The 15,501-nt window shown below is 39.9% G+C and overlaps 1 protein-coding gene across 3 annotated transcripts in view; it reads right to left on the bottom strand.

The window, feature by feature from the left end:
* The window catches only part of GABRA1 (gamma-aminobutyric acid type A receptor subunit alpha1), a 66,926-nt gene extending 56,207 nt beyond the window's left edge, over window positions 1–10,719 (bottom strand). Inside the window, exons 1-3 of one of the 3 annotated variants that reach the window (XM_053295417.1) lie at window positions 10,161–10,719; window positions 7,986–8,074; window positions 3,717–3,829 (exon numbers count right to left, since the gene is read on the bottom strand). In XM_053295417.1, the coding sequence (XP_053151392.1) occupies window positions 3,717–3,829; window positions 7,986–8,059 (187 nt within the window). In that variant the 5' untranslated portion in view covers window positions 8,060–8,074; window positions 10,161–10,719. Of the gene's footprint in view, window positions 1–3,716; window positions 3,830–7,985; window positions 8,075–9,658; window positions 9,795–10,024 lie in introns of those variants that run through there. The other 2 variants (XM_053295418.1, XM_053295416.1) reach the window with 2 other exon arrangements.
* Between the last annotated feature and the right edge of the window lie 4,782 nt (window positions 10,720–15,501).

A 15,501-nucleotide genomic window follows, 5' to 3' on the forward strand; every position in this document is an offset into this window, starting at 1 on the left:
TGGTAGCAGTTTTTAATCTTCCTTGGACTACCACATATAACATTTGCCCTGCTTTGCAAAATTACACACCTAATGGCTAGCTTTAAATATTTTAGTGTTTAATACAAAGACTTCCTATATTAGCGTGCACACAAAATTGTTTTGGATGAGGGCATATTTAACACTGCCAGAAACTGCTGTTATGGGGCATGTCCCTTTTGGGGGTGGATTTGGTGGGGGTTTGTTCTCAAGTGACTAAAAGTGAACCTGAGAAAAGCCATTTTCTGCAGGACTTGTGTGAGTCCCTGTTTTTGTTGAGAACTGTTATTTTGCACTCTTGCTTGGCCTTGACGCATGTCCCAGTAAAAACGATTAGATCATTAGCGCCTGACATTTGGTTTGAATTGGGAGGAGGGGAAGAGGGAGAGAACACCTTTAACTTAGGCCTGAAACAGGGTAGAAGGGATGGAAAAGTCAACTGTGCAAGTTTTTCTTTAGTAAGTCCTAAGTGGTGGGGGCAGGGAATGACTTGCTTTTCTTGCATCCTGAACCTCTCTTGGTTTTTGTCTTTTTTGTTCTGCTGTGAAACTGAAAACCTCTAATGAAGTTATGTATCTTGACATCATGTCAGTGTTTGAGCTTTGATTTTTGATAACTGGCAATAAAGAGATTTAAGAGGAACAACAAATCCCTCTTCTTCTTTTTTTACTTGTCTGAACAAACCTTGGTTTAGCACAGCCTAATACCACAGGCATTCATTTTGCTGGGAGAGGAAAAGCCTAAGTTGAGATAAAATATACGTTCTCAACAGGCATCTATATCTCCTTGTTAGAAACATTGTTTCTGCGACTCTGCCACTGTTAGAAAATGTGCTAGTGCAATGAGGGTGCCAATCTGTATTATGATTGGACATGACTATACTTGATTGTGAATGAAACCAATTTTATATTTATTATATTTTATTCTGATCTTTTGATTATAGACAGGACCCAAGGGGTCCATACACAAAAGAGGCACCCCATGTAGAAATGTCTCAGTGCTAAGAGGATGGACATGGACATCTTAAGCTACATGCTGGGTATAGGGAAGGGTCAAGCAGACTGTCACACAGCAGCCATCCTGGGTTTGGCCACCAGAAAATGACTGAAAGGTTCACAGTGACCACTGAATAGACAATTTAAGTGATTTAAATTACTCCCTTCCAATTCCTACAATATAGGTGCTATGCCAGTCTAACATTTAGGGCTGAGATACCCTTCCACCCCTACATCTGAATTTCCCTAAATCATTAGAATAATATACAGTAAATCTCAAAATGCAGCAAATGCCAAAATAATCAGAGAAGACATTGGCGTAAATTCATATATTCTATTTAACTGAAATCACCCAGATTTACTTGTGTAATACACTCAATGATACTAGCTCTTACCATTAAGGCTGACTGAAACCCACCATTGTATTAATCAAGGATCAAGAAATATTTATTCCTGGACTAATCCCAGAGTTTACATGAAAGTAGAGGAAATATTATCCCAGTGAGTGAACAAAATGATTACTTGTTTTGTTACATATTACTTTCAAAATTACATTCAAAATCCTCAGTGTGGGACAATCCAGTATTTCATAGAGTTCTTAACAGCAGAATAATATATACACAATACTTAAGAATGGAAAAGTTTAAAGAAAATAATCTGCAAATGCAATACAATTATATCAAAGACTTTATTCAATATCGATTGGAAAGAATGGTATCATTGAAAAATAAAACGTACTGGACAGTTTGTTAGACTATAGGTCGCATGTTTTTTATTTGTTTGCTTGTTTGCTTTGTGGTAAATGAATGGTCCTTGAAAATTATTAAAATTAAATGTGATGAGTGACCAACTCTTCAATTTTCCATTAAACAGACATACCTAACAGTTGAGTCTTATTTCATCTCTCTATGCTTAGCAGATGGTTTACGATCCAAACAAAGATTATGTATACACAAAGGAGAATGGCACACATATCTGGAATGTTTTACTTCCTGTCTTTGTGACTGCAATTCCAGCTGCTGAAGAGACAAGAAACTGTTTGGTTTAGAAAATGTGTTGCTTCTGTAGCTATGAGAGCTGCTAAAGCAGAAACAGAAATTCAAGATCTGGCTGCATGCTCAGCTCTTTCTCATGTGTGTGCCCTCTTTGGATCCAAGCAATGAACTTATAACTTTGAAAGCTCATAAAACAATGGGTGCCTTCACACGGTCATTGCCAAGTTGGTGAGTTGGGAACCAGAGGTTCTCAGCAAGTGTATGCTTCCAGCAGGTGTGTCGTGTCTACCCGCCAACCAGCAGTTCCTGACCCTTTTGTTAGAGCCTCTGTCAATTTCCACCTGATTTCTGTAACCAAGACTTGAAGTTGGCAGAGCAAGTTAGTAGAATCGGGTTCACATGACATGCCTGCTGATTCCCAGCTTACCCAGCCTACCTACTTGGCAGTGATCATGTGAAGCCACCCATTGAAACTTGATATATAATGGACAACAAAGATTCAGTTGAAGCCCCTAGATCGGATCCTAAATATTTCTCCCACTTCCACCCATGAGGAGAACAATTTTTACTGATTCTCCTTCCCTTCGTAATTCCCTGCACCCCTCTGAATATCTGTTTCTGAGGTTGGGGATCCTCGAGAACAGGATTGTAACATGGAAGGCTACTGCAGGAAGGAGATCAATAAAAATTGCCCCTTCTCTTGTGTTAATAGAATAGCCTTCCATTCATGGAATAGATACTTAAAATCAAACCCTATGTTCATTGAGCTAGTATAAAAAATTCTTCTTGAAAGATGTCAGACAACAAAAAGAATCAGTTCAAAACTATTTCCAAGAATTTTTAATGAAACATAACTTGGGCAAAATCCAAAATCATACATCAGACACCAGTGCATCTCATGCCCGCTTTCCCACTGAAACCCCTCACTCCCATTCAACATTGCTTCTGAACATCAAGAGAGTCTCAGGAGCAGCCTCTGCTCCAATGTGAGGAAATAGTAGTAGAAATCAGGAAAGCCCCCAATATAAAGCATTGAGGCTTTATTTCTCTTGTTTATTTGTGTATGGATAGATTCCTTATGGATTCAGAAGGACAATTCAGCAATTTTCCTAACAACACTGACAAATTATATGCATTGTAATGAACAGTGGAGAACTGCACAGAAAAAACATTGTGGACCAAATGCTAATAATCATTAGAGAAGCTTTGGGTGTTAATGATACACAAATACAGGTAGCACAGCTCACTCACACTTCCTGTATTTGCACAAATCAATACATTTAAAAATGATCTTAAAAATGACTGGGAATGCAATTCCATTGTTATCCTTATTATTTCATATTATTTCAAGTGAAAAAAGCAGATTTTGCTTTTTAAGATACTCAGTCCTTGACTCAGTTAAACTGAAAATGTCACATTTAAACCAATTTGGCTCACTTCTTATCAGGAACCTGAACAAACATTTTTGTTCAGCTTTGGGTCAACAAATTTGACCATCCATTATGAAGCACTAGTAAAGCAATGGGATTTAGGTGAGGACAGGTATGCTGCAGCATTGAGCTGGTCCATATTGTTTGTTATTTATTTATTCATTCTACAGCTTTATAGACCTAGAACAGAAGCTGAAGCAACTTACAAAAAGCAAAGGGTCCGTCATTTTAGACAATGTTCTTTTTAAAACCAATCCAGAAATCACAGTAACACACACCTCCCAATCCTGGTCTCAGGCGGTTATCATAACCATCAAGCAGACGGTCCAGAATTCGGGTGAATATCGTTGTGTTGTCCTTAATTTCATCTTGTAAGGAAGTTTGTCCATAGCTGAAAAACAAACAGTGCTGTTAACATTATAAACCATTAATCCACCCACAAACCTACAAAATCATAATTCTGAAATCTGCTTAATCTTACTTATACTGATTTATAAATGCAAAATCTCTTCCATCAAGCCAGATTGTGGCAGCATTATAGGGTTCTTTCCACTACATATTTTCTTTTTAAAGTGTACATACTCATTAAATAGCTTAGGCCAAAACACGTGTAAGCCTAGAAATGGATAATAAGTTTGGGTTTGGTCCTATATTGTTTACCTCCCATTCATTTTTGCAACATTTCTGTTTAGGACTGTTGGGGTAGTGTGTTTTTCTTACTCAAAGACAAAATGGCTTATTATATTTTATATTTTATTTTCTTAGAATGAAAAGCATCATGAAAGAAAGACTTTCTGAAATATGCTAAAAGAAATAGCTATTTAGCCCAATCCTAAACACATTTACTTGGAAGTAAACCCCACAAATTTCAAGAAAGTGTGTTTAAGATTGCATCCATGATATCACCTCCACACAAAGCAGCCTGGTTCACATCACTGCAAATATTTTGGCACATTAGTAAAAAGTGTAATCAAATGTTTTACTAAAATGCAAGCACACTGAAACCTTCTCAGTATTATTGACTTATTTTGCTTCCAAGTATGCTTTCAGGAAAGCCAAACTGAAGACACTCTTAAACCATGAGCAGGAAATTACATTTTGAGATGGCATTGTTGTTTTCCTATCTTTCCCCTAGATTTCATGCTTATTACTCTCATGATAGAGAAATATTTGCACCCAGTACACCATAGACAGAACTCTAAATATTAGCATAGTCCCTAGAAGTCAATATGTTATCTCCTTTTTTACCAGACTGAAATGTTAGTCTATCAACCCTTGTAACAAATAGTTTCTGCAGGTATCCATGGGCATGAGTCGAATTCCCAACCTCTTCTTCAAACACCTAAAGTTCTTGTCATTAAGAAAGTGGTTCCCCTTCTGCACTTTCAAGTACAAGTCATACTGTTTTCTCCTAATCATCTATCTTGGTTGTCTTGAAGCCAAATCTTGGAGTCCTTCTTCTGCCCTTTAACTGGGAAAGCTCCTATTTGCAAAGTGGGACATTTGCCAGTGTAAACTCAGCAAGACTTAGCCCTTGAACCCAAGCTACTCTCCTCTTGATCACTTTGTCACATACATTATTACTGAATCAGCCTCCTTGGTATCTGGTGTGATGTGATTAACTGAGATCTTTTTACCAAACACTTTTTTGAAGTGTATTTCTCCAAGAATGATTTCAACCCTTTGCAAGCTCCATTTCTTTTGACCGTGTTAATAACTGAGGTGATTCAGTTACAGTTCTTTTAAAAATAATTTTTAAATTTTAAAAAATCCCAAATTAAAAAAGCAAAATGTCCTACATAATTGTTATCATCACTTGTCCAACAACAGTCCAACCTATTACTTCAAAAATATATAGAAGTATGTATAGCATATATACATTTGCTACACACATATGCTAGATTCTCTCTTCTTGAGAGAATCTATGTGGTTGCTAAGAGTCAACACCGACTTGACAGCATATATTTATATAGATGTATAATAATTACAATTAAATGCTTGTTAATTAAATTGGTTTATGAAAAAAAATATTTAGCTTTTTCTGAGAGATATAACAATAGTACTCCTATTATAAAATACACCTTTCCAAAATTGTGGATATTTAAATTCCCTATGATAGTTTTTAAACACTGGGGGAAGTCTTCATATTTCTTGAAAATCTACTCCCTAGACAGTATAATGTAACATTTGTTAATGAAAGTGTTAGGGCTACTTCACACATTCAAGAAAAGATGGATCCCACCACATATCAACTATCTCTTTTCTATCACATTTGAAGGTTATTTGCATTTCCGAAAACACACAGCAGACATGTCCATGAGCCATGATTGGCAGAGGCTTCCAAGAATTCGTTTCTGATGAGCCTTCAGATGCAAGAGCCATTCAGAGTTTTCAAATACAATATGATCAGCCTCCAGTGCAAGGACCCAGCTTCTCTTAAATGTGTAAAATGGCACTAAGCACCAATTTCCAGACCTTAATTACAAGACTACATTACCCATAAGCAATGTGATCTTCAAAGTTGTTGGTTTGTGTATCTGCCATTAATTTCAATACCAGCACAATTCTTTGAACTGCTTCTCAGTCAAACTTTTCTGGAACTGCTATCTCAGTTTTAAGGTGAATTACACCAGTGGTCACAATCCCCACTTAACTCAATGATGATTTGAGTGAAGAATGAAGGACTTAAGTTATATTGATTTCAACAGTGTGCTTAACTCTGTGTAGATGTTTGCCTAGTTTATCTCTAAATGCATTGATACATGTATATACTTGAAGGCAGGTGAAGATCCATGTGATGTACCAAAAAGAAAAAAAGAAAAATACTTAGTGAAGACACAGTTGGTTATAACTATTTCTGAATGTGATTTTTTTTAATTCAGCAACTTCTGACTATTTTTCCTGATCATTTCTCTGCTAAACAGCCACCCTGTTTTGTATGAATAGGCCTACATATACTACTAACATGAACACATTGTTTCCAATATTTCAAAACAAATAATTTGAAATGCAAAATGACAAATCTTTTTCCATTGCCATTTATCTATGGCACATGTAACCAATCTCGACCATCTATAACTAGCATTGGAAGTGCCAGTTCTGGTACAGAACTCTCTGACTGCAAACTGGTGACCTTTCACTTTGTGTGACTTTTCTCCATTGTGTTATTGATCTATTAGCAGCCATAAGACAAACATGAACAAGGATGGGCAAACATTTTATCCCTGGAATGATTGTTTTTCATTGTGAACATCTTGAAAGAAAATGTTAGTGACTCTGTTTGTGGTTTCTCACTAAACAACTATATAATGAAACACTGTGCACTAACTCCATCTACAGGTCATTATAATAGTGACACCTCATATCATTTTTCAAAAGCAGGCAAATGCATCTTGATTCTTTCAAATCTACACTATCTAGTGAAACAGACATGCCAGCACATGCCATAAAGAAAATGATGCAATGGAACACATCCATTGGTCAGTTGTCTTTCCTCTCCATGTATGTCCTTTCCTTTTCTTCAGAAATTCAGTTGCTTGTTCCTTTATCTCTCATCAGTTTAAGCTGTGTGTACATCTTCTGTTTATATGTCTGATTATGTTGTCCTTTTAGAAGAAATGCTGACACTAAATCTGATTATCCTTCACCATCCCAACTCTTCATACAATTTAATTCACATTCTGGTTTTTTCATGAGGTGGATTAAAATGTTGTTGCTGCATAAAAGAAGGTGAATTGAGCAACATCGAGTTAGATACACAATTATTCAACATAATTTGTAATTCACATTGAAAATATAGTTCCGGTGATATGTTCACTTTGGGGAGAAATGTAATCTTGATGAATGCATTTCACAATTTAAGAGCTATCCCAATGCCTCATTCAGTATATTTGAGTGTATTTTCTATTCCATTGGTGTCAGTGGCAAATTTCCCACTCATCTTAATGACTGTGGATTATAACCTTCTCATGCATCCTGTCACCTGGCCTAAAATGTTTAATTCACCAATAAAGGTGTCTTGGCAATATTGTTCATGTTTTCAAATGCAATCTGTTGTAGCGATCCAGTTTCCTGATAAAGTTTGGTTTTCATGAGAAAATACTTAAGTTAGTGCCAGCCCTAGAATTCACAGGCCAGCCCCACTAATTTCCACGAAAACAAGATAAGATCAAGACACCTTTGTGTTATTGTCTAAAATGAAATTATATTTTGCTTTTCCTATGCTGAAAACACTCTTGTGCACTTTGTCTGTATGAAGGACTATATATTTTAGCCGCATTTAAATCATTAATCTAACCTTAGTGTAGGTCATGCAGTCTTTGGCAAACTCTTTCTGAACAGCATTGCACTAAAGATGTTATGCAAACAAACTGTAGTTTTCTTTCAATCTTGTATTTTGACTTAGCTGGGATTTGAGCAGGATTAACTTTCCCCAAATACACTTAGTAGTAGCCCAGCCCATGTGCTGCTTATTTCTTTCTCTTGTAACCAATAAGAAAAAGATTCCAAGTGATACTGCTGAATGGTTTAAAAAGATCTTTTCCCACCTTCTTCCACTGAGTGTACTCATGAGGAGAGCCCAGGCCCAAAGGCTGTCATAGAAAAGATGCGTCATCTTCATGGTAGATTTTGGAGGCTGAAAACAAAATATAAACACGTGAGCATTGCTTGATTTCAAATACTACTTGAAAATACAACAGAGTTAAAAGAACTTCAGATGGCTTTCCTTGAAGTCAAAACAGTGACTTACACTGGTGTACCATTCAAAGGGAAACAAAATGGCTCCATCCATTCCACACTAAATAATTTCTACTTCTAGAAAGTGGATTCTCCATTTGGCTTCAAGGAGCAATGTAGATCTAGCATATCTCATGCTTTAAAAGTCCTGGAACTCATATAAGGTTTCTCATTGTTCTACTCTGATCCTTCAAAAACAAAACAAAAGGAGGGGAGACCCCCTGATACTTTCAAGTTTAGATTTATAAATCCTTATAATAACATAAATGAACCACAAAGGATTTAAATATTATTTCAGCTTTAATGAGTGATAAACATCCCAGTCAATGCTGAGGGAAAGGGTGTTCCCTAGGGTCTTGGAGATCCATAGGAAGTCCTATGAAGTTTCTTCTAGAGAGATCTCCATGCCTGCCTTTGGTTACCAAGGTATTTTAGCAGCAGCATAACACAAGAATCTCAATTCTGGATTCCATTGCTATCTATACCCATGGATGCTTCCATCATTCTAAAGGGCACACATTATAAGCAAATCATATGCTGATGATGATTGCATGAATATTGTCCTTTCCTCAAGTTGTAAGTAACCAGTCTCCCTGTCTGCTGATAGAAGCACACCCTTGTTACAAAAGACTCCATGTTTTTGTTTTTCACTTTATGATTGAGCCGAGTCCCATTTTAATTTCAGTAAAAAGAAAAGGCCTGCCCCATTTCCTTTCCCCAACCCAATAACAAACTTGGATGATATTTCTGGAAGCAATCTTTGCAATCCAGTGTGGCTGCTTAGGCAATGCTGTTGCTTCCTGCCTCTTGCTGTATGTCAAGTGCTGGAATCCACTACAGTCTCATGTGCTACCCAAGAATTTTTTCTCCTGGCACTGATACTGACTAGACTATTTGAAAGCAATCACAAAAGAGGGAGAGAAAGAAATTTTTCAGACAACACCATGCTATTGCAAAATGGAATGGAGACAAGACAGTTTAACGAGATAGATGGTGTTTGGAGTACGAGGATCTGGAGCTAAACACTTGGTGAGCAAAATTTAGAGGGTGTCCATATGGACTGGAATGGGAAGGCAGAGCAAGAGATCCTCATGGTAGCAGGGAATACTGTGAGTTCCACTGCTTCCCCTAGAAAGATGGGTGTTGCATCTGTAGTCTCAAAAGCACAATTCTTTATAATATTAACTTTTGCACTGTGCCTGAAACAAGCAGTTTTAAAATATCAGTCCATTACAATGAGCTTCCCTTACCCTTCCATTCTCCTACCCCACCCTTAAAAAAAATCAAATAAATACATACATATAATCACCAAATCCTTACAGGTGCCAGGATGCAGCCTGTTTGGGGGGGGGGACCCATCAAAGGCAACGAAAAATAAATAAAAAATGTGTTCCTATATCAGTCCAGCCCATCATTCTCCCCCCCCCACACACACTATTTTGAATAGTTCTAAAGGAAAGAGCAACGCATAGGAGATACCCACACACATCCATGTCAGGCACATCCGTTCAGAACCAAAATAAAGCTCTGCTTCTGGACCCAGGTTGAGAAATTCCGCCTGCTTCTGAGGAGGAGATGGAGACTTGTTTTTGCAGCCTGCATAGCAACTTTGTATTCTTCCCTCTCCCTGAGAAAGTCATACCCCCACCACCACCACCACCACCACCCAGCCACCCCTCCACCTCCTCCGAAATATGTGTAATTGTTCTGATTGTTTCGCCAGCAGATCATTCCCCCCCCCCCCATTTCTTATCAATTGCTCATCGATCGCTGCGGATTTTCAACCTGGGTAGGGGGATGGGGTGGGGGATGGGGGAATAAATATTGGCAAATCATTCCGATGATGTACCTGCTATGGGAGAAGAAAGCAAAATTAGTCCCCTCCATCCATAAATGCTCTTCCCGCGGAGAGAGAGGGTGGGGGGAAGCAGACACAGAAAGAGCTCTCCGGCAGATGTTAGAGCAGGAAGGAAAGCGACTGTTACCTAGAGACCTTCTGGGCACAGCCTCGCCGATGCACTGGGAAAGTCTGCCCGAGAGAATCGCCCAAGAAAGCCGGGGCTGCTGGAAGGTAAAGGGCGCCTTAGAGCGGCTAAGACTCCGCTGCTCTTCTCACTCATTCAGTCGCTCTCAGCCATCATGGACTCTGCCGCCGCCGCCGCCGCCGCTGCTGCTGTTGCTACTGCTGCTGCTTCGCTCTTCGATTTTTAACACCCAAATTTTCCTTCCCTGGGATTCAGATCGCAGCTCTACAACAAAAAGCTTTGCTCTTTACCAAGACAGTAGTAGTACGTCCCGGGGTAAACCGGATGTGAAATAGGCTGTGACTTCATGCCAGAGAGATTTTATTTTAGAAAGGAAGGTGGTACCAAGCTCTCATCTAGAGACCAATCCGCCCATTTTTTTTTTTTTAATATGCAGCACAATTTAACTTCCAGCGCTCTCTCTCTCTCTCTCTCTCTAATCCCTTTCTCTCTGGCTGCACACTCAAATCCTTTCTACAATCTGCAACATGATGATGATGATGGTGATGATGATGATGATTTGGGATAGTAGTGGAGGAAGGAGGGAGATCTTTTAGGGCTGGAGGGGGGAAGCTACAGATACAATCTTCGGACAGATGCAATTGACCAAAGAGACTATTTTGATTTTTCAAGGCTAGTGCCGAAATGGCGCGGGGGGTGGGGGGAGAGAATCACCCACCTTCCCAATCTGCCTTCCTTGTTATTCAATCTTTTGATCAAATATTCAGTCGGTTCATAAATATGAATGAATAGAAACTAGGAAATGTTAAAGATGCTTCCCCTCTCCCTCCTTCTCCCCCCCCCCTTTGAGTGAGTGTGGTTAGTACACACACATATTCTGTATGTAGGATGGGTTGGAGAGAGATCGTTAATACCCAAATACATATTGTGTTGCTGACTGACGCTTAAAGAAAGATCCACGTAAAACAGAAGCCATACAAGTCTTGCCTTCTCCTCACCTTTAGACACCGATAATGGGGAGGCGACATATTTGTCCAAAGTGATCTTTGCTATATTAATGACAAGGCAAGGCTAGGTTTTGGAGGAGGTGGGTTGTTATTATTATGCCATCTTTGGACAGGTGTGTGTGTGTGTGTGTGTGTGTGTGTGTGTGTGTGTGTGACAGTTATGTTCCTGAATGAAAGATTTTCTTGCCATTGCCAAATGGTGCAGGAAAGTGATTCTTTAATATCACTTTGAATAAAAGTCCCTTTGCTGCCAAGCACCCTTTCAATGTCATTGCCTGTTCAAGGATGCATCTGTCACTGCCCAGCAGAATAATAACATCAGGTGGCCAATAAGACACAGTATACTCTGCTAAATACTGAGCTTTCTCTGGCTACATGCACGCGTTCCCATAGATATATCACCCCTCTCCTCCCCCCGCCCCGCAACTTCCCCCCCACCAGCTGTGGGAATCAGCTTCGGATTTTATGAATGGACATGTTTATAGAAGCAAGGTGCAGCAGATTGCCGATACAAACTGAGGACGTTGCTCAAAAGCCATCACTCTAGGACTACTGGGTGCTCTCCATGGTGCTGGAAAACCAAACTGGAGAGGAGTGCCGTTTTCAATGCAACGCAAATAGTAGTAAATTGAAGGAGAAAGTCCTAAGGTTTAAAAGCTGTGTTCAAAGAGTAGCGTTTGCAAACTATATAGATCTAATGCAAGAGTGGTAAATGGGAATTCCTAAGGGAACTGCTTTGCTGACCTTTGATTTCTGTCACCCCTTAACACTATACATATTAGGTTGGGGAAGGTACTCTGGAAATCAATAGAATACTGATGCATCGCAATACTGAAATTCATATGTGAACAAGAGTAAGAAAATATTGGTTGTCTTTAGAAAAGTTTGTGAAATGTTTGATAAAGTTTGAAATGTAGAAATCAGATTAATTTGGTCCAACACCTGAAGTATTGAGTTTGGGACTGAGGTGCAAGTTAGGGCTGCTTTTCTTGTGATTTTTTGGTACTGTAATAGAAATAACCAGTGTGTACTGTATATACATGGTGTCCATGCATGTGTGGATGCCGTGGGAGCACTGATGGTGTGCTGGGCTTTTGGGGATGCACACCACCACAGCAGGAAACTGGAAGGGGTGGTGGAGAGCAGGTAAGCACCTGCTCTCTTTTTCCTTAAAGTTCCTTTCCTAAGTTCTAAGTTCTATGTTCTAAGTAAGTTCTAACACAAACCATGCTTTGAACCACACTTTGGGCACATCCCTAGACTGCAGGGACAAGTTACATATTTTTGCTAGGAGATCATATTTGAGTTTCTTCAGAACTCTTGGGTGGATGCCATCTGGCCCTGGTGATTGGTTGATTTTTAGTTTTTCAAGGCAATTGAAAAACTCTCTCATCACTTCAGATTGGCCCAGTTCTTCTCAAGCCTGAGAAGCTCAGTTCCAGAGTGGGTATATGGTCAGTATCCTCTGCCATGAAGACAGATGCAAAGAACTCATTCAGCTTCTCTGCAATCTCCTTCTCTTCCTCCTTAATAATCCCTTTCATGCCTTCATCATCTAAGAATCCAATGACCTCCCTGGCAAGTTTTCTGCTTGTGATAAATTTAAAGAAGCTGTTGTTATTACCCTTGCAACATCTAGCTATATGCTCCTCAAACTCTCTTTTTGGATCTCCTTGCATTTCTTTTGCCAGAATTTATGTTCATTTCTGTTCTCTTCATTTGGGCAATACTTCAATTTTCTGAAAGAAATCCTCTTCCCTTTTATAGCTTCCCTGGCTCTACTTGTTAGCCATGCTGGTGTCCTCCTGAACTTGGTGGTATCTTTCCTCTTTCTTGATATACATTCCAACTGAACTTCTATTATTGTAGTTTTAAATAGGTTACATGCTTCCTGGAGTGATTTGACCCTCCTGACTTTCCCTTTCAGCTTCCTTTTTACCAGTTGCCTCATTTTTGAGAAGTTTCATCTTCTGAAGTCCAATGTATCTGTGTTGGACTTCCTTAGCAATGCTCCACTTACATATATGCGGAATTGGATCACACTATGATCACTGTTCCCCCATAGTTCAACAACTCTGTCATCTCACACCAGGCTGTGGGCACCACTCAGGATTAAGTCCAAGGTCATCTTCCCTCTGTTTGGTTCCACAACCAACTGTTCTAACTCACAGTCATTTAGCATGTCTAGACATGTGGCCTCTCTGTCAATATCCTCATGTGAATTTGCCCAGTCTATGTGAGGGTTATTGAAGTCCCTCATTATTACAGCTCTGTCTCTCTTTGATTCATCTGTGATTTGTTTCTTTAACTCCAGGTCACTCTAAGCATTTTGATTCAGAGGGTGATAGCACATCCCTAATAACAGTTATCGTTTCTTTCCTCGTATTGTCACCAATAATGATTATGTGGAGGACGCTAGTCCTCCTAGGTTTTCTAGCTTGTTGGATTCTATCCCTTCTTTAATATACAGTGCTAATCCACTCCCAATCTACCAACTCTCCATCCTTTCTGTAGAGTGTGTATCCAGGAATAACAGTGTCCTACTGGTTCTTATCATTCCACCAGGTTTCCATTATGCACACTATATCTATGTTTTCATTAGCAACCAAGCACTCCAGCCAACTTAAAATGCCAAGTCTCTTACCAGGCATTGGCCTTCTGCTCTCTCCCTTACTGTAATTTGACCTTTTTGACCAGCTGTCATGTGCTTCCATCGGCTCTACTCCTGGTTCTACTCTGTCCCCTTGTACATCTGAAATGTTTGCACCCTCATACCATAGGGGATTCTGTTTGCTGAATGAAATACTACCCAGTTCCTGTTGGCTATCCCCCAGGTGTCATTTTAAAAGCTGGTCTGTGACCTGGCCAGCAGTCTGGTTCCATCTTGGTTCAAGTGGAGCCCATTCCTTTTGTACAGGCTTTGATTGCCCCAAAATGTATCCCAGTGCCTAACAAATCTAAACCCCTCCTCATGTCACCAACATCTCATCCAAAAATTGAGATCCCTCAGCTCTGTGTGTCTCACTGGCCCTGCATGTGGAACAGGTAGCTTTTCAGAGAATGCTACCCTGGGGGTCCTGGACTTCAGTATGTTACCTAGCAGCCTTGATTGGGCTTCCATGTTCTTATGTTCTTAAGAAAACTCCTCCTGTATATCAGGACTGGCAGCAGCCGTCAGTACTTTGGTGCAATTAGGACAATCTCCTATTTATCAGGACCAAGTTGGGATGACCAGATATGGACCTTCCATCTCGGGCTTCCAGAGGTAAATGTCACTGGAGTTGGGAAAGCTAGACCTTGAAATGCACTAAAGAGACAGTACAGCTATGTTGACTGCCAAAGTAAGAAATCCAGACTCCTTGTGTTTATACTAAGTCAGGCTAATCTAGAGGTTGCTCATACATACTGCCTGCCAGTTGTAGTGGCCAGCGCAGTGCTGGCTTCAGGTTTGGGATGGTAAGTTGTCTTCAGCTGACCCTCCAACCTCAATGGACCTGCCACCTCAATCATTACTCTACCCCAATCATTACCGTCTGTCTGGGGCAGAGTGAGAGAGTGGGCAAGCAAGTGAACAACCACCAGAGGCTGTGACTGCTTCTCCTTGCTACATCACTCCCTGATGGGGGTGAGGAGGAGGATCAGGAACCTCTGTTGTTTTTTCAACTTCCTCTATGAGAGGGGACTGGGCTACCCATTTATGTTGCTGGATAGTCTACCACTTCTAGTGATCAAAGGAAGTCATAAAGGAAACATCATCTTGTGCTCAAATCTGATTTTTGTGGTGTACAGTGAGAGGTCTGAAAGCAGAGATAGCTGTAGTGCTGGGGGCATTAGACTAAGGCTGCCCAATGCTTCAATGTCTGAATTGAGGCTGAACAGAATTGGAATGATGTGGCCCAGTTATCTCCAAATTGAGTCACAATCTTATTCAGGCCAAACTCGGCCAATTTGACTTGCTTCAATTGGGCAATTATTTGGCCTTTTTTTTTTTTTTTAAGGGGTGGAATTTTAAAGTGTACTTACACAGAAATGCCTGGAGCATTTTCAGACAGCAGACTTTACCACAAGTTTACTGGGAGGCTTTACTGGGAGTTCTAAGTTGCCAAAAAAAAAAAAAAAGGCCTGACACAAAAGGTGGATTTTTTTACCCTGGATATAAACCGGGCTACACTCTAACGCACAATAAAAAAACCTCAATCATGTGTCCCCAGTAGCTTGCAGGGACTTCAGGGTAAATCTGGCTGATATGTGAATGCACACCCTGCATTCCAGAGGAGATGCAAACTAAAAGCCCTGTGTGAAAAAGCTCCTGGAGCCATTTCTCTGCAATTTGG

This window comes from Hemicordylus capensis, chromosome 2 (genome assembly GCF_027244095.1).
Source record: "Hemicordylus capensis ecotype Gifberg chromosome 2, rHemCap1.1.pri, whole genome shotgun sequence".
Classification (NCBI taxonomy): Eukaryota; Metazoa; Chordata; class Lepidosauria; order Squamata; family Cordylidae; genus Hemicordylus; species Hemicordylus capensis.